Here is a 22,025-nt window from a genome sequence, read left to right as displayed (position 1 = left end):
GCGTTTGAGGCCATCCCAGTTCTTTTCATCTTGCATTACCAATGTCCAAATGACATTAGATACCCCAAATAACGAGGCTTATACTTGCAAATTCTCCAGTCCGTAGTGAAGCTCCAAAATCGAAGATCTATTTTGCGCGGAATGCGGGTGACCTCACCTTATCGGCTACGGATGCCTATCAGCTCTCTTTCCCTCCACTGTAATCTTCCCCTAAAATCACGACACCAAGCGACCTGTTAATTTCGGTCTATATTATCTTAATTATGCCCAGGACATTGCCCTGGCTTCGCGCTGAGAATACCACCCCTGTGAAAAAAAAGTCAACACCGCGGAAGCGCGTGAAGACGGAACTTGCTGATCGCGACCTCACTCCCAAAAACCCTCGAGTTTCTCCCCCCAGGCGTGATTTCTTCAGATCATGTAGGTCTCTTCTAATCTTCGAATATTTGAGACGAAACATAAAGACTGATTACTTTGTACAGCCCAAAGCCCGCCGACCTCTCCCATCAGACGTTGTCCATCCGAAGAGTATGATCGCAACCAGACCACGCACAACCAGACGAAGTCGCTAACAAGCACGTTATAGATTTTTGATTGAGGGTATTGAACACGATGACGGCTGGGTCATGGTCGAGGACGAGTTCTACGCCGTCGCGCAAACATTTACTCAACATCTACATCACGCCGAGTACCTGCGACGGCGAAAGCAGGTGAAAGCCGAACACGCAGCCGGGATAAGAGAAATTGAGAGGCCTACAGACGGGCGTACCTCACTACCAAATGAGGTTGAGCGAAAAAGAGAAGCTGAAGCGCTGAGGGAGCGACAAAAAGCTGGACTCGCACATATAGGGGATGGAGAAGTCGAGGAGAAAGATGAAGAAGATGATGATGATGAGAGATGGGCTGGAACACATCTCCACGACCTTATGACGAGCCCACGAAAAACCCGGTCTTTAGCGGGAGCTCACGCGCCAAAGTCCTCTACTAGAGCTGCTGCGGGCTTTGGACAAGCACCGACTTTGGCTACTGGACGAGCCCGGGTGAACAGTATCGGAAGTTTCACTGCACCGTCAAGAGTATCAGAAGTTATAAGCATTGAACTGGATGAAGAGACGGCCTCGGGCTCGGATGACAATGACGATGACGATCTTGACCTAGAACCCCGGCCAGTGCTACCACCGCCCAAGGGAACAAATTCCACTTTACGAAAAGCTCAGGCTCACGATCAGACAACACTACGAGCCCGGCAACAATTTGAAATACCAAGCATGTCTACGTCAAAACCGAAAGCGAAGCCGACACATGGGCGACCCAGTCCAGCGAACGCGTATAAATCACGGGTTCAATCGCTTTTCGATGACCTCGATGAACTACCAGAGTCATCTCGGATAAATTACTCTATATCTGACAAGTCCAAGGAATCTCCTGCAAGACAATCGCCTGTAACAGGCGGAGGGAACAATTTAGATGCAAAAAGATCCCGGCACACCGAAGTGCCCACCTTCTTGGTGTGACCATCCATATACCAATGCACAATTTCCCTATGAACACGCCAAATCGGCGTTTCGCATTTCCTCCATCTTGATCGATTCAGCCGGGGCCTTAGTTTTATGATCTGAAGCTGGGCTTGATTTCCACCATCGGGATAACTTCACGCGCTCTCGGATAGTCTCACGCTCATTCTTCGAACATGGGCCCGCATCTTGCTCTTCGTCGACGATGGTAGCGATAGCATCTCGATCGTTGTTTCGTCCTTCTCCACGGTCGCTATGCGGCTGTCCTCGGACGTAAGCGTCCTGTGATTGATTGGTCAGATTTGATCGTTCCGCTGGATCTTGGCTGGGCGAGAGAACTGACTCGGCATCAGAAAAATAAGCAGGCAATTCTTCTTTTCGGAAATTAGTGGGAGGACCCTGTTTCATAAACTTGTTAGCGACCGTCTTTGCAATGACGAACGATTCCCCGGTCTTCGACTCGACTTACAATTTCAATAATTCTTCCCTTGTCGCGTTTGAAAGGTGCCTTTAGGCACCGGAAAATTTGGCGAAAGCATTCCATGTTGGATTGATGGTGTTTCGATTTGATCCGGTCGGCGGATAAGGAGCTCTTATAAAGTGCTAGGCGATTCGCGGGGACTTGCAACAATGGCGATTCCAGCTAGGATGTCCTTGGATGCGAATAAGGCAATGAAAGGAATAAAGGCGACGCTTGGAGGTGCAACAAATACTATACAACGAGTGACAAAGCGAAACGAGAGACTAGGGATGACAACACCCAAAGAAAATTAGAATAAAAAAGAAAAAGGTTGCAACCGCTTTACACCATTGAGGTGTGCTTAGAGAATGAAAGAGAGTCAAAGAACCGGCGGGCGAGAGCACATATATTAGTATGGAGTTATGCACATCTATGCTATTCTCGGCGTGTCAAGGACGAACCGATCCACAGTCTCACCCCGGTTGAACTAGGCGACCACCGTCTGGCATGGAGAGAATGACAGGCTCGGCAGGACTCCAATCTGGCAGTTCGCTCCCTGGCGGCGGCAGTGGGTCCTCCCTGGGGAGCCTGTCTTGCATCGGATTGGCTTTGCGCAGAGAGTTCCGAATGCTTGAAGTCCCTTTGACCTATTCCGGCTCTTGAGAGTTCAAGTGTCTATCCCCCGAGGCGATCTCGCTTCTACGGGTATCTATCTCTCACCCACGATCTGCTGCAACTCATCGGACGCAATATAGATGGGCATTACAAGCGGCAGCCATGACCTGCAGCCTGCAGGGAAGATATGCTGGCGTTAGAGACCCATGCAGATTAGGTATTCGCCCCTCAGTGGATCAAGTGCAAAGCAGCCCAGACCAAAGGGGTAAAAGGGAGAAGAAGCAGAGAAAACCTCGTGTGCTGGCGAAACATATCCCTCTCATTCTTCGTGTCTCCTTTTCCACTTTTGGATTAGAGACTTATCTTTCTTTAAAGTTTTGTCTATTCGGTTCTTTTTGGTTTTTTTTTTTTTTTCTGTACACGACATTTCAATAATACTAACTAGCCGCCGATCCCTGAAATCTCCGTTTGCCGAGTCGGATATGTGCATGAATGAACCCTGTGAGGGTCTTGGAAGCTCGGGATTCCTTGTTCCTAGGTCTGGGGATAATAGGTTTTTCTTCTTTTCCATGCAAGCTCACCAGCTCAATTAAAATGTTTCTTTGCCTCGTTTTCTTTGTCTTTGTCTCGGAAATCGGGCGTTCATAAGACCCGGTTCTCGGCAACCAATTTTAGGATGCATCGTCGATCATTAGCTTCGTAGCCGTGTCGATCGATTACGAATTTATCACTGACAGGGGTGATCCTGCGGGTTGAGCCATTGTTCGCGTTAGATAACTATGTGTTCATATCTACCGCGGTTTATTCGGTAGTCCTCTTGGAGGTCAAGTGTATACACAGGCTCAAAGACAATGAAGGCAATTTTAAGACCTTTCACAATGAGAACATCACCCCAATGTTCCAGCCACATTGGCCATTCCGAAACAAGGCAAATTTCTCCATTCGGTTTCCCGTTTCCCGTTCCGCTATTCAATCGAAATAAAAGACCTTGCGGGTGGCTGCGAGGCTCGGGAATGGTTGGCGCGTTTTTTTATCTCGCTTCTCCCTTGCTTCGGAGCAATGCCGAGTCAAAGAACAGCTCACAAAGGTTTCACGCAGTGCTCATTCATATCATCAATTGTAAGATGGAAGACAGCAGAAGAACTGACCCAAGCTATCTTTTACTCTAATTTCTCTATGTCAGGTATAATTGTTGTAGGTTGTTTCACCGAGAAAACAGAGTAGAGCCCTAACTTACCGAAACCGCAGGGATGAGGAATTCTTGAAGTTTTGAAATACGCTCGATGATATATTTACGAGAACTCAATCTAAACATCTATTGAATCTTATTGTCTTCAGGTATCCAACGTATAACTACAATTCTGGTAAACGTTAAACCCATGGGTACTAAGCTCGGATTTGGTATGCTTACAGTCCTCGCAATGCAAGGCTCTTCTAGATCTAGAGTTTTCAGCTAGAAAACCCGGTGCCTATCTGAGAACAAGATATTATTGGCGCATCGGCTAGCTCCGACAGAGTGCTTCGCGAACCTCGAGCTTGGCTTACATTCCTGGTCATTAAACTCTAGATCTAGAAGAGCCTTACTATTTTGCCGGGAGATATTATTCCTTGCGCTGAGGATCCATTCTTGTTGGACGTTTGTACACAGAAATATTTGCACTCTGCGGATCAACCCACAAATGCTCTGGATTTGTCTGTGCTATGGGTGAGCGGTCATGAGTATGTTAATAATCTTAAAATATAGGTCTGCCCAAATACCAAGTTTTGGATTAGTGCAAGGCATATAGCCAAGTTAGGAAGCTTTAGCTGCTGATATATAATCTGTACTAGAAGTCCCTAGGCTGCTGCATGAAATAATTGGTAGCGTATATATGATTGCGAACGAATATAACATGCGGTCTATTCTTTCACAGTATCTATATGTCCCATAAAATCAGATATGTGGACACTTGAAGCAGTCACTGAGAACCTCAGAGAACTCCATTAGTGAAGTCAATGACTTGTGCTTTCTCGATGATCCCACCAAGAGTTTTAACGAAGGCCAGATGAGAGGGATCGCTTTGTACATAATAGTCTCTATCTGCAGCACTCGCAAACTCTACGACAAATGCGTGTGTAATGCCATTCTATCATGCATTAGTAAGATATCCTCAGAGTTCGTCCTCTGGGATCCCAGGGAACTTACTTGGATACCTTCGGAAGAGTTATCCTTCCCGCCAGACGCCGATTTGATATAGGGCTTCTGGGAGGTGGGATGAACGCAACTATCCTTGAGACCTAGCATACGCTCACAGGCCTTTTGAGGTACTTGTCAACATCCATTAAGGGTTTATAGTACACAGTCAAGTTCATCTGTGATAATTTTGGTAAAAAACGTACATCGTGGACAACCTCAGCGGCTACTTCCGGCTTGAACTGGAAAAGAACGATATGGGTAATCGACATGTTGGATATTCCTTCTGTATGATAGAATAATGGAGGAGGGTCAGAGTAAGGACATTGTTAGGAGCGGGGTAGTATAATTTCGATCACATGACCGAAGTACTTGGTTGCCGAGGGTCGGATTCTCCAGAAGACACGAAAGGAAATGAACAGTTGACTGAGATGGATGAAGGAAAGACAACCCCTTCAAACAACACAAGGTCTGCCCGATTTAATGGCCATGTGACGACTTGCGAAGTATGAATTCACTTTCATACTAGATACCCTTGAAATAGCTCGATGCTTGATTATTCATTCAATAGGGCCTACATCATTGACACGCCCTGTAAGATAACTTGAACCAAAGTCAAAAGAATGCTAATGCCGCCGAACATAGCCACAAGCCAAAATGTCCAGTACGTCAAAGTATCACGTCTGTCTTTCATCAGACTGAAGATTGAGCTTGGTCTTGCATCCTTGAGATCATTAGCCATGAGCTCGATCCTGTCATACAGCACGGGAAAGTCTCGGGCAGCGAAATAGATTGGCTTGTCTGTTGGGAGCATTGTCAACGCAATCCGCTTCTGGGTGCACAACTGAAAAAGTAAGGAATCTGTCGGGTAGCTCTGCAAATCCGACATCGTATATATTTGGCGAAAGAGTTTCCTCGATGGGGCCGACTGGGCAAAAAGAAGACGATAGGATAAAAGCACCTCTTGCAGAAATAGCGAAATTTCTTCTTCGTTTGAACGAGGATCCCCTGAGAAGCTTTCATTGCTAGAAAAAGAGTAGATCAACCCGTGGGATCGAAGCATTTCAAGACAAAATGACGGATATCTGAAGAGGCATAAGGTCTTAGTGCTTTTGTCATAGTCAAGGTGCAGTGATAGAGTATCGACCCATCGAATTTGAACACGAAGCAAAACATGAAGTAGATATGCATTGGTCTCTTCGGGATTCAAGGGCTGCCAAATAGATGCTATCCCACCAACCTCGCTTGCAAGATAGCGAGAATTCGAGGATCGCGCTGGTAAAAGGTGCCCAAAAGCTTTGAGTAGAACAGAAATCGGGCGGTCGGACAGTTCAGCCGGGATTTTATACATATCAAAAACAAGACCTGACTGTGGCTGGTCGGAGTCTTCATGGATAGCTAATTCTTGCATTGAGCAGACGTTGAAAGCAGCTTGGTACAACATAGAACGCCAACCAAGAGCGGCAAAGACAAGAAGCGTTTGATGGCCGTGCAGCGCCTTTGTGTGATCGAAGACTCCAGTTTCTCGTAAGTATGCAGTGATTTCATCAATAGAGACCGCCTCAGTTTCCCGTGCGCAGTATTCTTCAATGCCCTCAAAAAGAGTTTTTAGGCTCTGCTTGTCTTGAATTTTGCATGTTCCAACTCGGAGTTGCACAAGGCTGTGAGGTAAATTCTGCAGCTGTTGAAATAGCCATGGGTCGTACCAGCTCATATCGATGCTAATATGCGTGGTATGTGTCCTTCGTAGTTTGACCCGAGGTTGTATTTTTCGTAGGTCATTGTGGGAGTCCTTAGCAAAAACCAAAAACGCTCTAGAGATAGAAATCTTATGGGCTCGTTGGTTTCCTGTAAGTCACTTAATAAACATTCTTTGTAGATGAATAGGCTGCTGTGCTACTAACTGGCTTTGTTGGAAACCATAGTATGGCGTTATTATAGGAAATGAAAACGCTAATCCGTTGCTTGACTGCTGCCGGATAGTATAGGATTAATATTGACCAGGATCGCATTTGTCCTATCGCTTTCATCTCCGCCACTAAAATTACCCAGCCGCATTAACCCCTTCATGACTGTTTCAGCTTTCAGCTTTCAGTACATTGTGGGCGCGTATACTATGTGGAGCAAATAAGAAGAAAGCTTATTGGTTGATATGAAATAGCGTGCTATGACGGACCGAGCCTTTCTTAATTGAGTGTACGTGGCTTGGCGATCTGATTTGGAAGCTTATTGTCTCGTGTTTAACGGAGGAAACGTCGTAGGTCGGATTTTATTAGGTTTGTCTGATTGGAAATGGAAGTAATGCAATCGACTATGGTTGGAAGGTTTTCGGTGTTCATTATATATATGACTTGGGCAACGTATCATGTAGGTCGACATAAAACGCTCACTTAATTGGCCTTGGCGGGCGCTTAACCTTCCACAATGCTGAGCTTCATGCAGTGAGGGACGATTCATAATTTGTGTGATGAGCAGAACATGATCCGGTGTCCATAGGAATCCATCTCCTGTTTTCCTCCATTATACGAACGCGAGAAGTCGACAAGGATTAGGGCCAGAGATACATACCGAGATACCAAGATTAACTCCGCATTTTGCCGGCCAGTTGAGACGGTTTTGCCTATTCCCAAATGACCGTAGCTATTCCTATGTGGTTTGCTTGTCTATAAAAAAACCTACTGAGAATATATTCGCCATATAAACTATGTCTTCGCAATATGAAGATGGGTCAACGAGTTGCAAGGCTTCCTCTCGATCCCTGTCCATCGAAGGGAAAATACTGCTGAATATCCTTGCCTTCTTCGATCCGCACGCAATACCAGAATGGCTACTTTCCAACCCAAAAGCCAATATTACAGATCCGAGTTTGAAATTCTTGTCAAATGATTCCCGGTATGTTGCTTTTATCTTCTGATATATTTTTTTTCTTATAATAAACAGGTTCGGGGGTGCGCTCATAGATCTAACAAATGCATCGCTCATTGTTCGATCACCTGAACTAGAAATGATCACATTGGACCAAATCACCCAGTCTACTGTATTCTCGGGCTTGCCTAAAGCAGAGTTATCAATCTACTTAGACTCTGCAATTCAACTGGTATCTTCCAGTTTCCCAAACTCGTGGATTGAAATATTAACCACTATAACAATTATTGTAGCAGAAACTCTTAAATCTCAAACAGCAAAAAAATAAGAAACAAAAAGAGATGACCGACGCAGGGATCGAACCTGCAATCTCTTGATTCGTAGTCAAGCGCCTTGCCATTGGGCCAGCCGGCCGCGTTGTAATTTTTGAACCAATGTGCTTTATAGGGCAAAGCAGAGTGGGACCAAGCTTAAATGCTATTTGACGCTCACCAAGGTCGACTTATTTGATTTCAGTAGATGTTATTGGAATTTATGATTGAATATCTACCATCTGATATAGTAATCTATCATTAAAATACATTTGCATTGCTTCTTTTGCGCCATTTTGAGGAATTGTACTAGCACGTGACATCGCGTGGGTTGAGCTCAGGCTTTCAAGCACAGAAACTGATAGTTGCGACATACGACTCTGCAATGGCGCTCACCCGCCTGCTAAATATATCTTATGTGGATCTTTTCATCGTCCATACACCAAGCGATAGTTCATGATTATGCTCGACACGTAAGTTGGCAAACGGTAGCACGACTCGTAGAGGAAGGTCTAGTTAAGGAATTCGGTACGCATAGTCAACATGCAAAACCCTTCTAGTCTAGGAGAATAGGCAGAGCTCAATCTTCCAACGCAAAGATCTAGTCAAGTGGCACATCCTCACCCCCTCCATACCAAAGACGGCCTCTCCGAATGACTAGACCCTCTTGCCCAACAATCCATTCACCCCCGTCCCTGACCGCATCCGCACCCTCCTTGGGCCAATACTCATTTTTCAACCTCTGGTTAATCTCATCAATTTTATCAATCAACAGCTTGACTCGCGAATGGTCCACCGTCTCTGCGCCATCTGATCCCCTGACTAGAAACCCATCCTGGGAGATGAACCTTGCGATGGTGAGATGTGCGGAGGGAACGATATAACGCGAAGCAACAGGGACCTTGGCTTGTCGGACCATGTCAAATACATCACGGCGAAGATGATGGTATGTGTAGTGCTCGTTATCGCTACTAGGTTCTGTTTCTAGGCACTCACTAGCAGCCGGAACAAAGCTGAGCGCTAGTGCGGCAGAATCAAAGCTTATCATAGGCTTGATGAGACGCGTGGGGTGGCTGCGTGGATATGCCGCAATATCCGCAGGCGTGACATCCTTGGATGACAGGAGTGTCTGAACAAGTTCTTCGATTTGTTCTTCCGTCAGGGAATGAGCGGCTTCCAAGACAGTTATGTGAAGGTTTGAAGGTGGCATCAACCAGAGTGCTATGACCACTCATGTTAGCGAAATGAAGGGCTAAAAAGGAAATCCCGCGCCAGGGAATTCTATATTGGTGAACTTACAAGGAGAAATGCTCTTCAACTCATTCTGAATAAAGCGTATCATGTCGCAGACTTGAGGCGATGGTCTGGCCCAAATGACAAGACAGTTTCGAGGATCAGCAAATCCGTCTTCCTTCTCAGGGCCATCAAGTCGCTTCAAAATCTCGTCAAGGGACCAGCCTGGAAAGCCGTCGGCTAGAATTTGTGCACTTTGCTGGCTATTGCGAGCCACTCGGTGGTTCTCGTATCGAGATTGTATTATTGCCTATTATTAGATCAAAAAGGGTTAAACATCTGATAGTTTCATAATTCTCGCATCCACCCACCGAATCGTCGTTTGCCTCGGCAATCAAGGATTGAAAGGGGTTTTCCTCCGACAATGGGATTGACATCATGACGAGGGCCTAGAGAGTTGATCGAGCTTTTGTTGATCCTCGCAATACGCCGCCGGGTGAGAGGTGAGTCAACTACAACCTCGGCAGTTGACAGTTGGCAGTTGTATTTTTAGCACCTGCCTGAAACAAACTCAAATAGCCGACAAAAGCCCGTTACATGGACAGGCAGAGCGTAGCTTTAGTCTCATATTAGAGACGAGAAAATAAGGTAGAAGTAAAATCTCGATGTTCTAAGAATTTGGTGAACAATTACAAGCCGGCTTTCCAACAATTTACTCAAGTGGGTCATGAAACCCTTCAAAATATTCTATGAGCAAGATGTAGTACCATTGAAGAGCACGCTTGCCAGTATATAGATAGTGAGCCTGGGATCTCACTGCAAAAAGCGAGGTTGTTGAGGCTCTTGCGGTCGCAAAAGATAAGTCTGTTTCTTTTTTTTTCATACTCCTCTAATCCGCACCTGGGCATGGCTGGAGAAAAGAAATTGTCGATTCGTTGAGAATAGTACTCTTGATTCTGAGTCGTGGTCTACGTGGTGAAATTTATACGCCTGACCAAAATGTAATTATCTCACATGCACATGTTTATTTAGGGTAATCCTTGATGTGGTGGCTCTTCAGTTTGACAAACTGCTCAAATCCGAATCGACTGAGGGTGACACCGCGACCAGAGTTCTTCCAGCCTGTCCAAGCGAGATCCTGTAGGGTACTTTGGTTAGCAAAGGGGGGACAATAATATATATGCTAAGAGTTGCACTTACGGGACTAGGGTAGTCAGATCGGTTGACAAAGACAGTGCCAGCTTCAACATGCTCAACCAGCTTCTCGGCCGCCGCAACATCCTTGCTCCAAACACTGGCGGTAAGACCGAAGTCGCTATCATTCATCAGACGAATGGCCTCGTCGTCATCCGAGACCTTCATTACAGGAATCACAGGCCCAAAGGTTTCATCCTTCATCACGGCCATATCATGATTAACGCCGGTCAGCAACGTGGGCTTGACATAATTTCCATTCGGAGGGAAGTTCTCAAAGGTCTCATTGGCAGGAGTCTCGTTCTTCGCCCCCTTCTGCACGGCGTCCTCGATTTGCGCGAGAACGGCCTCCTTCGCACGCTTAGAGACAACAGGACCAATTTGGGTCTTGGGATCAGAAGGCTCGCCAACACGGTAGTTGCTCAGGACCTTCTTCACCTCAGCAATGAAACCATCATAGATCTTCTCGTGGACATAAACACGCTCGATCGCGCAACAGCTCTGTCCACTATTGAAGATAGCACCATCCACGATTTCCTCAGCGGCCCAGGCAAGATCTACATCGTCCCGCACGTAGGCCGGGTCCTTGCCGCCAAGTTCTAGACCAACATTCACAATCCGATCGGAGGCTGCCTTTTGCACTAACAGGCCACCAGCTTCAGAACCCGTGAAACAGATATGGTTCACCAGTGGGGATCGCACCAAGGTCTCGATAAATGTGAAAGATCCGCAGTGGAAGAATTGAAGCACATTTTCAGGAAGACCGGCCACCGCAAAAGCAGAGGCAAATTGCTCGGCAATTGTTGGAGTCTGGGGAGAAGGCTTGAGGACAACAGCGTTTCCAGCGAGAATGGCTGGAATCAAGCTGTTGACAAGGGTGAGGTAGGGGTACTATGTACTTATCAGCAGTCTGTAGGTATATCAATATCTCGACGACTTGAACTCACGTTCCAGGGGAAGATAATCAGCACCACGCCGACAGGTGAACGCTTAATATACCGTCTGAATCCCTTCTCCTCCTCCCCAGGCACAACTCCTTGCTCGCCTAGTACGGATGTGCTAATGCGGGTCAAGTAACGACTGCGCTTGATGGCGGTCGCAATTTCACCACCAGTATAGGCGATAGGCCGGCCCATCTGCTCAGTGACCTCACGTGCCAATTCATCCTGCTTTTTCTCCAAGATGTCAAGAGCACGTTCCACAATTTTCTGCCTTTGTTCCAAAGTTGTGGATTGTGAGAATGACCGGAAAGCTGCTTGAGCGGCCACGGGGATCTGTTTCAAGTCCTCCGATGAGACACCGGTACGAGTGATGACAGGCTCATTGGTGGCCGGGGAGATAGTTGTAATAGTTTCGAGCGACATCATGTAAGGTATTTACAATTCAACTAGAATGAAGAGAAGACATGGAATTGGAGATGATGTTGGGGAAGGAGGGGCAGTCACGTTACGCTCCCCACTGTTTATCTCTTATCGCGAGAATGAGGTCATCCTCATTGAGCACTGGAGGGCTCAATGGCATTGTTCAAGCTCTATCTATAGATCTCTAACTAGACGTGCACCCGCCCATGTATAACGGTAGTTATGCTGATACCAGTTGACACTAAAATGTGTTAGTTGATCCATTTTGAATCTCATAGGGTTTATACTCACAAAGTAGTCCGGCCAGCAATGCGAGGCAGAGTTGCCCAGGAGCCCCCGAGAACGATATTGTGTTTTCCATCAAAGAAGTCCGCTATCGAGGCAAATAAGCTTGGGTTCGGTGGGGATGCTCAAGTATCACTTACCTGTGTATCCAGGGTAAATATCCATAGATTTGAAGCCGTCGTGCGGCTTCAAGGGCGTGCTAGTCCATTCCCAAACACCTCCCATTTCACTCTGACCAGCTAACCGATCGCCATTCGGTGTGACAGGAACAGGGTGCCAGTTTTGAAAGCCAACATTGCAACCGGTGAGATCACGGAAAATAGTCTGATCAGTAGAGTGGGGCTTGCTACCATTATCAAGCCCGTTTACCCCATTCCTATTTTATAAGTTAGTTCCTGCTATATCATAGCTATGATTGTTTTCATACCCGTGGCCATTTGTAACTCTATCAGCCTTGAGTTGGTCTGCGTAGTGATATATGCTCCTGGTCTCTTCAAACGTGGGGATCCTGCATTTCATGTACTTTGCATAGCTGGCCACTTCATCATAGGAAGCAACCAAGGGCCAGTCTTGTGCAAATTTTAGAGCCACAGGTCCGAAGACGGTTCGAACCGTGACGTCCTCCAGAGAGAATCCTGCAGGACTGGAGCTCGACCCGGCCTGGGCGCCTGAGGAACCGACACCCTTGGAAATGGGATTGTCTTGGCCCTGGTTAAATACCCAAGATGCAGGGTATGTTTGAATACCATTATCCTGTATGTATTTGGCATATTCGCCATTGGTGATGGGTCTCGCCTGAGCTTCAAAGGCATGCACGGTGGCTTTTCTTTGAGGCTTCTCGTTGTCCCATCCAAAAGATTTACTTGGTACAACTTCATCGTCGGAGTCATCCAATCCAATTTCGATAGTCTGTTGTGGAATGGTGAACCATTTGTTTGGCGTTTCGTTTCTCTTTGCCTGGAGACTGATTTGCTCGAAATTCGGGCGATCCACTCCTGTGGGAGGAAGAGTTTTATCGCTCTGAATTAGCATGTAGAGGAAAGTCTCGAGATGCATTGCTTCGTGCTCATATCCAATCCAAAGAGCCTCTCCAACAGCGCGGTCTTGCGACGCATATCCCTCTTGTAGGATTGTAAGTGCACGAGTCCGCACTTTCTCTTGGTAGTCGAGAATTTCGTCCAATGGCGGCCACTCATCAGGTGTTTCGCTGTGGACATGGCATTGGCTTGGATCTTCCACATCCGGGTCAATACCACGCTCGAAAATCCGCTTATAATGACTGGGCTGAACAGATTTCTCCTGCAAAGCCCGCGTCAGGTGAGTATCTAAGTTTCAGCATAATTAGCAGTGAACATGGCAAGCAACATTGAACATTGGAGACACACCAAAAAATGTCGGAATGTGCCCAATATAAAAGATCAGTGCTTTCCGGAGTTTGATCGGTTTAGACAGAAGCTCCTCGCGAGGGACCATGGTTCTGGTCGCGAGATCCCATGCAATCCACAGAGATTGAAAATTTCCGATACTCGGGATCGGCTGAGCTGCATACTTGGAAGGGTTCATAGAGATATGAAGTGCAGCAGGTGATAACAGATGAAGGTCTGTTCAAAGTCAACAAATGTGCAATTACAATTCGAGCAGAACATGAGGGCTCACAATAATCTTCTGTCGAATTTCCAAATTCGACCTCGGAAATGAGGTTCGCCTTGCGCCACAGCTCATCCCGTTCCTTGCGACCGTACTTCCATGCCTCTTCGCATACCAGCTTCTCTCCCTTGGCAATCTTGATCCCATTGATGACCACATCAACTTTCGGAGCATAAAAGGCTTGATGCCGTCCTCCACGGGGATCATACGTAGTCAAGACCTCCCATTCACCAGCCTTGAAGGCCTGGAAGCCAAGAACCCTATTGGCATGCAGGAGGCCATTCTCATAGAATTGGCGGGTAACACCTTTGGCATCGTTATAGGCATTAAACACTTTCTCCGGGTTCTTGCATGCATCCAATCCAATAAGCATGAAATCGGACGGGTTCAATTGCTTGGAAAAATTACCAAGAAATTCCGCAGCACCCGGAGGACTAAAATTGCCCATAGATGAGCCAATCGACAAGACTACCGTCGGGCGCTTGCGGTTCTCTGGGATTTTCAGCCAGTCGAGACCATCATCGTAGGTTCCATGAAGACCATGGAATCCTACATGAGTGAAGCTCTCGGGCGAAATTTCTGAGAATGTTCGCTTCAGCTCCCCCAATGAGAGGTCTAAGGCATAGTAATCCACTTTCTTTTCAACCCGTTCGCATTCTCGAAGTAGAATCTCGACCTTGCGCAGGTTTCTAAAAAAAGAAGATCGTCAGAACTTGGGCCAAAGATCAAGATCACCAAGCCGCGCGAGGCGACGGATGGAGATGTGGGGTGTCACCGACCCACTTCCCAGCTCCACCAGCTGGGCATTCTCCGGAATGCGTGCAACTATCCTCTTCGCATGTTTTGTCAGGATTTCAATCTCCGTGTTGGTAAGATAGTATTCATCCAAATAGGTGATATCCTCGAAGAGCTTCAATCCTTTGGTGTCGTAGAGTAGAAGCGTAGGGAATGAGCGCGGTTTGCCTTTTGGTGGGTCCAGGCTCTTGTAGATCTCATCCACCAGCGAGAATTCCATGTCATCCTGGTGGATGTTCACAATTTCAACCGTGTCGACGTTTCTGAGCAAGGTAGGAGACATGACTGCATGGATGTCAGTTCAGGCATCAAAATTTTAAAAAAAAATCAAGGGATCAAATCGGCGTACCTGGCAAACTAACTCTCTATGACAAATTATTAGAGAACGGAAAGATCGGGTAAGGTCCACGGGTTGTTATATGACGATTTGGCCTACAAAAGAGTAGTAAAATAAGGAAGGAAGTAACTACAAACTATAGGGGGGCACTATGCAGGCTTTATAAATCAATTCAAGGAACAGATTAGTCTCCAACCCGGATTTGTCTTGCTGAACGTGTTTGCAACACAACTCCTACCCAAGTCTAGATCCATGGGCTGATCCGGTAAGTGGATTTTGCGGTAATATATCTATAGGATAGGATTGGACAGATTGAATTAGATAGGTCAGATTGGTCAAACAATTCACGCACCTACGAATGCCATTTACATCCGCGTCGGAAGAATACTACTAATTTGACTGGCACGCTCTGCCGCTAAACAAATTTGGGTATTTCCTACCGGTTGGGCACTGCGGCCAGCACGGGAAATACCCAAAATAGCTCATTGGCCCGCAGTTGCTCTTCCACTTTGTGGTTGCATCTTGCGAGGCGACGTGCTGTAGGTATGGAGTACGAAGGTGGGGAGCAACGGGCAGATGATGTCATAGGTGGATGTTTGTCGCATTTGTCAAGTTTGCTCTGTTTGTGTTTGCTATGTTTGTCCGTTTGCAATGTTTGCTTGGTTTGCACATTGTTGCCCTAGAAATCAGGCGACAAACTCAACCACATGGTGGCACAGAGTCACATCATTGGTTTCGCCGTTTCGGCTTCGAGATGTTAGTCTATATTTAGTTGGGACAAAGCGTGTTCCAAACAATGTTTCTGACTCAGGTAGTACAATATGATTGCGCTCAAAGAAACAATGATCTCTTTCATCAGTATGGGCGGTTGTCCTCTAGAAGCCATCCCGGAAACTGCTCGATGGACAAGTATATAAACCCCGAAAGAATTATCTCAAAGTATTCATCAGCTTGAGAGCATCAAAAGACGTTTCCACTCCAAAATGGCTAATATCTTCCGACGTTTGCGCAAGCGCTTCCAGTCCCGACGTTCCCGACGTTCCCAACTTGCCGAACTAGAACAAGAATTGTGTCGAGCCTTCGATGCAGTATACGATCTTCAGTTGCGGCTCATAGAGTCCGATTTCATGCTGGCACACACCACCTCAAGTAACCCCACTCTCGCTGTTCCTCCTCTTCAATCTGATTCCCAGTCTCTGTCTGACATTCCTAGAACAATTTCGCCCACAGGAATAACGCGTACATCTATGGATGATATCTGGCTCTGCTCCTACAGTGGCTCATTACTGGTAGATGCAGAAGAGCGGTGGCGACATGATGACCCAGAGCTTGCAATGGAGCTTGCCTCGCAGGTCATCAGAGATAACCCTTTTTTATGCGAACTTGATGAGATGCGATGTCGACTTTTCATTGCTGCTGTCCAACACCATCTTTGCCAATTCAAAGAATCCACGATGAGCCTAGAGATGGTTGTGCAAATGAACAATTGTTATGCCGTCTTGAACAACCCAGAATCTCGAATTATCGCCTGCATTACTCATTTTATCAAAGGAATGAACCTCATGAAACTTCATAGATTCCCGGATGCTTATCTGTCGCTTTCGCGGGCACAAGTAATACCAGGCTATAGCGAAAAGGCCCGTGAGATTCAAAGGGAGGCTGTCATTGGGTTTACTCGAATAGAGGCTGCTGAGTTTGATCACTCACCGGCAGCGTCTACCCACGCATTATTAGATTGGGAGGATGGTAAACAACGTTGAAAATACAGCCGACTTCAAAAGCACTGTTTATTGGCCTGATGTGGCTACTTTGGTATTTCCTCCAGTTCATTCATTGATACATGACTCTTGCAATAAGCAGTTCGGCCAGTGTCCAGATATAGATTGTGAATCGGGTTGAAAAGTGGGCTACTTGAGGGGTCACTCATTCTTTAACTTCGGGATTGGCCCTTCGAGACGAATCTGGGTTGATTATCCTTGAATAGGTGACAAAATAATGATCATTCCTTATAGGAATATCTCGTTGTGATGTCTTCAAACTGATGAATATTGCTTGAGAAAGAAATCCAATAAACCAAAACTCCACAGTTTGTATTTCCGTTTCGAGTAAATTGTAGTAGGTTAAATTTATCTATATTATTTGCCAACCCCATTAAAGTAACTGTCATAGTTGTATCCAGTGTGTATATATTGACTGAACCAGTACAGCACCTCTAGTATAGGGTGGAGAATACTTAGTGCTACATAAACAGCCATGAAAATGATATTTATTTATTACTTAACTTGTACATATCAAGCCAAAATATACACAAAGTGAAGGGTATGATAGAATGTGGCGTCTTGGTTCCAGCGCGATCAACAATGGGATTGATAGAAACAAAGGAAAGGACACCAAAGTCTCCTTGTAAACAAATGCCTTTGTTTGTAACTGTCTAGGTCGGACCATTTTCAACGCGTTTGTTTTCTTTCTTTTCAACACGCCTGTGAGGTACATAAGGCCACTGCTTCTCTTCTCGGTTGCTATTTTCCTTCACCAACGAACTACCAATATTTTCTTCTATCGTATCTCTTCTATCTGACGCGAATTTTTGGATCTTCGCAAGACAAACGGCAATCCCATCAAATTTACTTCACAATTTACCAAGATTAATCCAGGACCCTATTGGGGCAAGATAGTACTTCGACCATGTCCCACAACATACCCCACACGAGAAATGATGGGAGCTCCCGGCAGACCACACCACTCGATTCTCGGGGAGAGCAAGACCTCACACTGGAAGCCCGCGCTATACGAGAAGAAACAAACAGGCTCAGGGTTCTTGCAAAAAAAATCAACAGCAATTCCAGCAATCTGACTAACAACGATTTGTTACATATGTACTATCGGGTCGAGGTCGGCTCTTATCTCTTGCCAGCTTCGAACTTCATCATCCATGAAGACCCCTCTGAGGCCGAGGTGATGGTCAAGCTCGCCAGGCAATCCGCAAACAAATCCGAAAATTCCCTCCTCATTGCCAGGTGTGAGTTCTGGATGGGTCGGGTCGAGTTTCTGCGCGGAAACATGCGCAAGGCTCATGAGCACTTCGTGAAAGCGAACCCTTGTGCCATGGACCCGAAGGAGGGCGTCGAATGCCAGGACCTGAGCTTCTTCCTGGATGTCACCAGGCATGGAATTGATGAGCAGACCCGGGCTGAGAGACAACGTGCTCATGATAAGGCTATAGCGGCACACGCGAAATTCGACAAGACTGCGAACAGCTCTGTCTCGACCGAAGACAAACGCAAACGACCGTTGAGAACTTGGAAGGGGGCTCTCGTCAAACTACAGCTACCTTTGGTTAGGCAACGTCCACTTGGCAAAATCAGGAAGCCCTGGTGTAAGATGCCGATTCACTGGAAGGTGGACAAGGAGCTTCTGCAGCAAGTGTTGGATAACGAGAAATCTTCCCAAGATCAGGTCCTCGGAATGGTCCTTGCAGAAGAGCTTGGGTACGAGTCTTGGGGCGATTCTTCGGATGACACCGACACCAATTCTGGAGATGACACCGATACCGACACCGAGGATGAATCCGACGACGATCTTGGCAGAGGCTCTAGAGACTTCACAGATGACACCACGGGTGACAACACAGATGAACACGCAGCAGACTCTCCGGACGCCCCAGCTGAAACCCAGCCATCAGAGCTCCCGATCCCGGGCACAGCTCCCGCAGTCCCAACCAAGGTTCCCAGTGATCGAGCTGCGTACGAAATGCCCAAGCCGGGATCGGCTCGGGACCGGTTCAGACAAGAATGTTTCCAGATGGGCCTTACGTCAGTAGTCAACGGAGAACCCTACAAGCGTCCGAAAGAACCATTTGTATTTGGAGTTCCTCACGAACCGACAAAGCAGACCCAGTTCCGGCTCGGGTTTTTCAAGGTCGGCCTAGCAAAACGCTGCCGCCCAATGACCATTTTTCCAAAGCAACATGGCGAAATTACCATTTCTCCCGAGGAATGGAAATCCATCGAAGAGGATGCTCGCAATAAGATTGTCACTTACGAGTACTTGTGCAGAGAAAGACATGAGTTGGCCAAGGTCGCTGAAGAGATGGGGATTGTTTGAGAATCGCATATCACGGAGCCAGGATATGCAACTGCGTTTGAGAAGATATGTATCTGTGTTGTTCAAGTTTTTTTCTTCTTTTCTCGTTCGATTTAGGTATCATGGTGTTGAATAAATTAGTTATTCTTAATGAAATATTGAAGAATTCGTACAATTAACATCAAACTAACAAAAGAATATCCCTTGGAAACCCTAAGTTGTCGGAGATGAGATAAATCAAATGAAGAGTCGGTCATAAAACCAAAGATGGATGTAACTTCCATCAATTGGCCCAAGTGGCCGAGCAGTTTCCTGGTCTAGCGGTTATGATTTTCCGTTAACAAATGCGACTAGCATATGTTCCGGAAAGGTTCTGGGTTCGATTCCCAGGGAAACTATTTTTTGTCTTTTTTCAATTAAAACTCAGAGGCAAGCCACTCGCTCTCATTTCTATTTTTATCCTAATGGTGAAAAGTGAAGAGGTTAGGTAGAAGTCATTATCATTTATTTCAATTGAAAGCTTTTCTATTCCAAAAATAGTTTGACTCTTCTGGTAAATCTTCTTGTCCGAGTGCTCTAAAAAGTGGTATTTCAAAAGAAGAATTAAGTAAAATATGTGCGTTCTCGAAAATATTCACGATTGGACCAAAAAGCCAATTGTCTAAACAAGGAAATGGGGAGCGTTGAGGACCAATCCCATCAAGCATCCGCCAAGGGTACCAGCGATGGGGATGGTCATGATCCATGCGAACAACAAAAGGAAGACACGCTGCCAGTTGACGGCCTTGTAAGTTCCGTTGCATAGTCCAACACCGACGGTAGCGCCAGTGATGCACATAGAAGTGGAAACGGGCAGGGAGTACTGCGAGAAGACCAGCACCGTGATGGCAGCGCCCATCTCCATGGAGGAGCCACGGGACGGGGAGTGGTAGGTGATCTTGTTACCCATGACTAAGTTTAAAGTTAGTAAAAATGAAGATTGGAATGTGGAAGGAAGAGGTGCTTACCTTTCATGATGTTATATCCATAAGTGCAAAGACCGATGGAAATGCAAATGGCTAGAACAGCAAGCTGCCAGACAGGCACGGGGGACTTGGACGCGGCAGGAGTACCGCTGGACCAGGCAGAGTAGATGGCAGCCCAGGGGCCGACAGAGTTACCGATATCGTTGGCGCCGTGAGCGAAGGAAGCAGTGCAAGCAGTGATGATCTGGATGAAGGAGAAGGTGTGTTCGACCTCATTGGGGTATTTCTCGGCGTTGGCATAGACACGCTTCATACGCTCACCCTCCGGAGTACCCTCGTTACCACTCTGGGCAGTGTGGATGTCGTAGTAGAAACCATAGAGAAGACCGACAGTGATGATGGCGGGGATGCGCTTGGCCATGCACTTCAGGTTGCGGAGTTCGTAAATCTCACCAGCGCCCATGGGGTTGTCGCGGAGAAGGCGCATAGCCCAGCCAATAGGACCACGGCTCTGGAGGAGCTTGGCCTTGTGACGCTCTTCGGATTGGGCCATGACTTCGCGGTAGGTGAGCTGATTGGCCTCGAGCTTTTCAATGGATCGCTCCTCCGTGGAGCCTGGGATGGAGGAAACACCGGTCTTGGGATCCTTCTCATCGATAGGCAGGTGAGACTCGTGCTCCTCGGGTTCCTCTTGCACCACGGCGTAGTTGGGAACCTTGGCAACTTCAGCACCGTTAGGGACGGGACGGGTGAAGAGCAGAGGGCCCTGGATGACCATCCACCACTTCACACTAGGGTCCTTCTTGATCACGCGGGAGTGAATGAAAGGAACAAAGAAGAAAGCAGACAAAAGGCAGACACCACCACCAGTGCCCATAGTGACGGCGGCAACGTACCAGGCGGGCTTCTTGCTCAGACCCAGGCTGGGAGAGCCCTTGTAAACAATGGAGAGCGTGCAAATGGTGGCAGCAACCAGGAAGAAGAAAGGAGCACTCCACACGGCCCAGGGGATAGGGTTTCTCCGCACATGCACGACGTACTTGATCAGCATGAAGATAATAGCGCCAAAGCAACCGGAAATGACAGGAGCCATGCCGAGACCAGCGAAGATGGCACCGAGACCCTTGCCATCGTTCCAGCCCCACTGGACCTGGGAAGCGCCAACAGTTGCAACACCGACACCGGCGACAGCAGAGATGAGGGAGTAGGTGGAGGAGACGTGGGCGGAGTGCTTGGTACACCACATCACCCATGAGGATGCAGCGGCAAGGGCACATGTGAAGGCGAGCATTTGAACACCGGCATTGCCCTTGAAGGCCGAGTTGGGGATGATGCCGTTCTTGATAGTATCAGCGGTACGGGCACCGACAGCGACAGCTCCGACAAACTCGAAGATGGTACCGAGGACCATAGCCTGGCGGTAGGAGATGGACCGGGAGGAGACACTCGTGGCCCAAGAATTGGCAACATCGTCTATAGACATCCAATGGTTAGTTCGAGGTCAACCATCCAAGGATAGGCTGCTACTTACTTGCACCGTTGTTGAATGCATCAAGCATAGCAAACAACGTGCCGATGGCAAAGATGTAATCGTATTGATGGAGATACATCTTGATGAGTTGTATCAAGTCAAGCTTTCGATTCAAAGCTTAGTACTGGACGGACTTTTGATCTGAGAAACAAGAGAAACCAAGACCTGGGCGAAAAGGCTGCCCTTTATGTATGCATGGGAAGATAAGACACAACCGCTCTACTCTCTATGCAAGACAAGGCTTTGTGGCGAACGTCCTCTGCCCAGGAGAACTTCCCGATTGGGACACTCCGGCCACACGTGCTGCAATGGGAGCCTAGCAATCATCGTCTGTGGCCTTGGCAAAAAGTAAATGCAACGCGACCAAGCCAAGAAGAAGAAAGCCCGTTTTCCGCAAGCTTATGGTCTGAAGCAAATTGGACAATGTCTTGGCAATATCTCGGCGGAAGTAGTTTTACATTGACATGCGACGAAAAGGAGCCAGATTAGGTGTAGATTGGTTTAGAACTCGGTGGAGACGGCCCCTGATTGGTTCCAGGACACGGCCATTGGACGGTTGCGGCTCTTGGCGGGGGTGGGGGCGCACGGTCCGCATCTACCTATGAGAGCACTGCAATCCCACACGTGGGTGTATAAGAGGTCCAATCCCCCGGAAT

At 47.2% G+C, this 22,025-nt stretch overlaps 9 protein-coding genes across 9 annotated transcripts; 3 read left to right on the top strand and 6 right to left on the bottom strand.

Annotated features, from left to right (window-relative positions):
- Positions 1-263: 263 nt before the first annotated feature.
- On the top strand, positions 264-1,514 carry LCP9604111_877 (uncharacterized protein; the record flags this gene model as incomplete). The annotated part of the gene is made up of 3 exons (XM_039072494.1): positions 264-420; positions 483-528; positions 587-1,514. 3 exons carry the CDS (start codon positions 264-266, stop codon positions 1,512-1,514), a joined length of 1,131 nt encoding a protein of 376 aa, XP_038933425.1.
- Positions 1,515-1,651: 137 nt separating this feature from the next.
- LCP9604111_876 (uncharacterized protein) lies at positions 1,652-2,058 on the bottom strand (the record flags this gene model as incomplete). Its single annotated transcript, XM_039072483.1, has 3 exons — positions 1,652-1,796; positions 1,858-1,913; positions 1,984-2,058. 3 exons carry the CDS (start codon positions 2,056-2,058, stop codon positions 1,652-1,654), a joined length of 276 nt encoding a protein of 91 aa, XP_038933424.1.
- A 2,501-nt stretch (positions 2,059-4,559) lies between these two features.
- LCP9604111_875 (Dabb family protein) lies at positions 4,560-5,034 on the bottom strand (the record flags this gene model as incomplete). Its single annotated transcript, XM_039072472.1, has 3 exons — positions 4,560-4,715; positions 4,775-4,885; positions 4,969-5,034. The coding sequence occupies 3 exons, from the start codon at positions 5,032-5,034 to the stop codon at positions 4,560-4,562; spliced, it is 333 nt and encodes a 110-aa protein (XP_038933423.1).
- A 3,505-nt stretch (positions 5,035-8,539) lies between these two features.
- Positions 8,540-9,608, bottom strand: LCP9604111_874 (uncharacterized protein; the record flags this gene model as incomplete). Its single annotated transcript, XM_039072461.1, has 3 exons — positions 8,540-9,159; positions 9,238-9,481; positions 9,543-9,608. The coding sequence occupies 3 exons, from the start codon at positions 9,606-9,608 to the stop codon at positions 8,540-8,542; spliced, it is 930 nt and encodes a 309-aa protein (XP_038933422.1).
- A 587-nt stretch (positions 9,609-10,195) lies between these two features.
- On the bottom strand, positions 10,196-11,729 carry LCP9604111_873 (aldehyde dehydrogenase family protein; the record flags this gene model as incomplete). Its single annotated transcript, XM_039072450.1, has 3 exons — positions 10,196-10,309; positions 10,372-11,256; positions 11,313-11,729. The coding sequence occupies 3 exons, from the start codon at positions 11,727-11,729 to the stop codon at positions 10,196-10,198; spliced, it is 1,416 nt and encodes a 471-aa protein (XP_038933421.1).
- Positions 11,730-11,900: 171 nt separating this feature from the next.
- LCP9604111_872 (DUF323 domain protein) lies at positions 11,901-15,044 on the bottom strand (the record flags this gene model as incomplete). The annotated part of the gene is made up of 10 exons (XM_039072439.1): positions 11,901-11,967; positions 12,018-12,099; positions 12,152-12,387; positions 12,439-13,336; positions 13,397-13,612; positions 13,668-14,347; positions 14,438-14,738; positions 14,803-14,818; positions 14,878-14,885; positions 15,029-15,044. 10 exons carry the CDS (start codon positions 15,042-15,044, stop codon positions 11,901-11,903), a joined length of 2,520 nt encoding a protein of 839 aa, XP_038933420.1.
- A 729-nt stretch (positions 15,045-15,773) lies between these two features.
- On the top strand, positions 15,774-16,550 carry LCP9604111_871 (uncharacterized protein; the record flags this gene model as incomplete). The annotated part of the gene is made up of 1 exon (XM_039072428.1): positions 15,774-16,550. One exon carries the CDS (start codon positions 15,774-15,776, stop codon positions 16,548-16,550), a length of 777 nt encoding a protein of 258 aa, XP_038933419.1.
- Positions 16,551-17,475: 925 nt separating this feature from the next.
- Positions 17,476-18,894, top strand: LCP9604111_869 (uncharacterized protein; the record flags this gene model as incomplete). The annotated part of the gene is made up of 1 exon (XM_039072416.1): positions 17,476-18,894. The coding sequence occupies one exon, from the start codon at positions 17,476-17,478 to the stop codon at positions 18,892-18,894; it is 1,419 nt and encodes a 472-aa protein (XP_038933417.1).
- A 640-nt stretch (positions 18,895-19,534) lies between these two features.
- LCP9604111_868 (inorganic phosphate transporter) lies at positions 19,535-21,448 on the bottom strand (the record flags this gene model as incomplete). Its single annotated transcript, XM_039072405.1, has 3 exons — positions 19,535-19,824; positions 19,881-21,311; positions 21,370-21,448. 3 exons carry the CDS (start codon positions 21,446-21,448, stop codon positions 19,535-19,537), a joined length of 1,800 nt encoding a protein of 599 aa, XP_038933416.1.
- Positions 21,449-22,025: the final 577 nt, after the last annotated feature.

This window comes from Penicillium roqueforti, assembly GCF_015533775.1.
Source record: "Penicillium roqueforti strain LCP96 04111 chromosome Unknown scaffold_01, whole genome shotgun sequence".
Taxonomy (NCBI): Eukaryota; Fungi; Ascomycota; class Eurotiomycetes; order Eurotiales; family Aspergillaceae; genus Penicillium; species Penicillium roqueforti.
The sequence above is the reverse complement of the archived record's forward strand: the minus strand, read 5'-3'. Positions and strand labels throughout refer to the sequence as shown.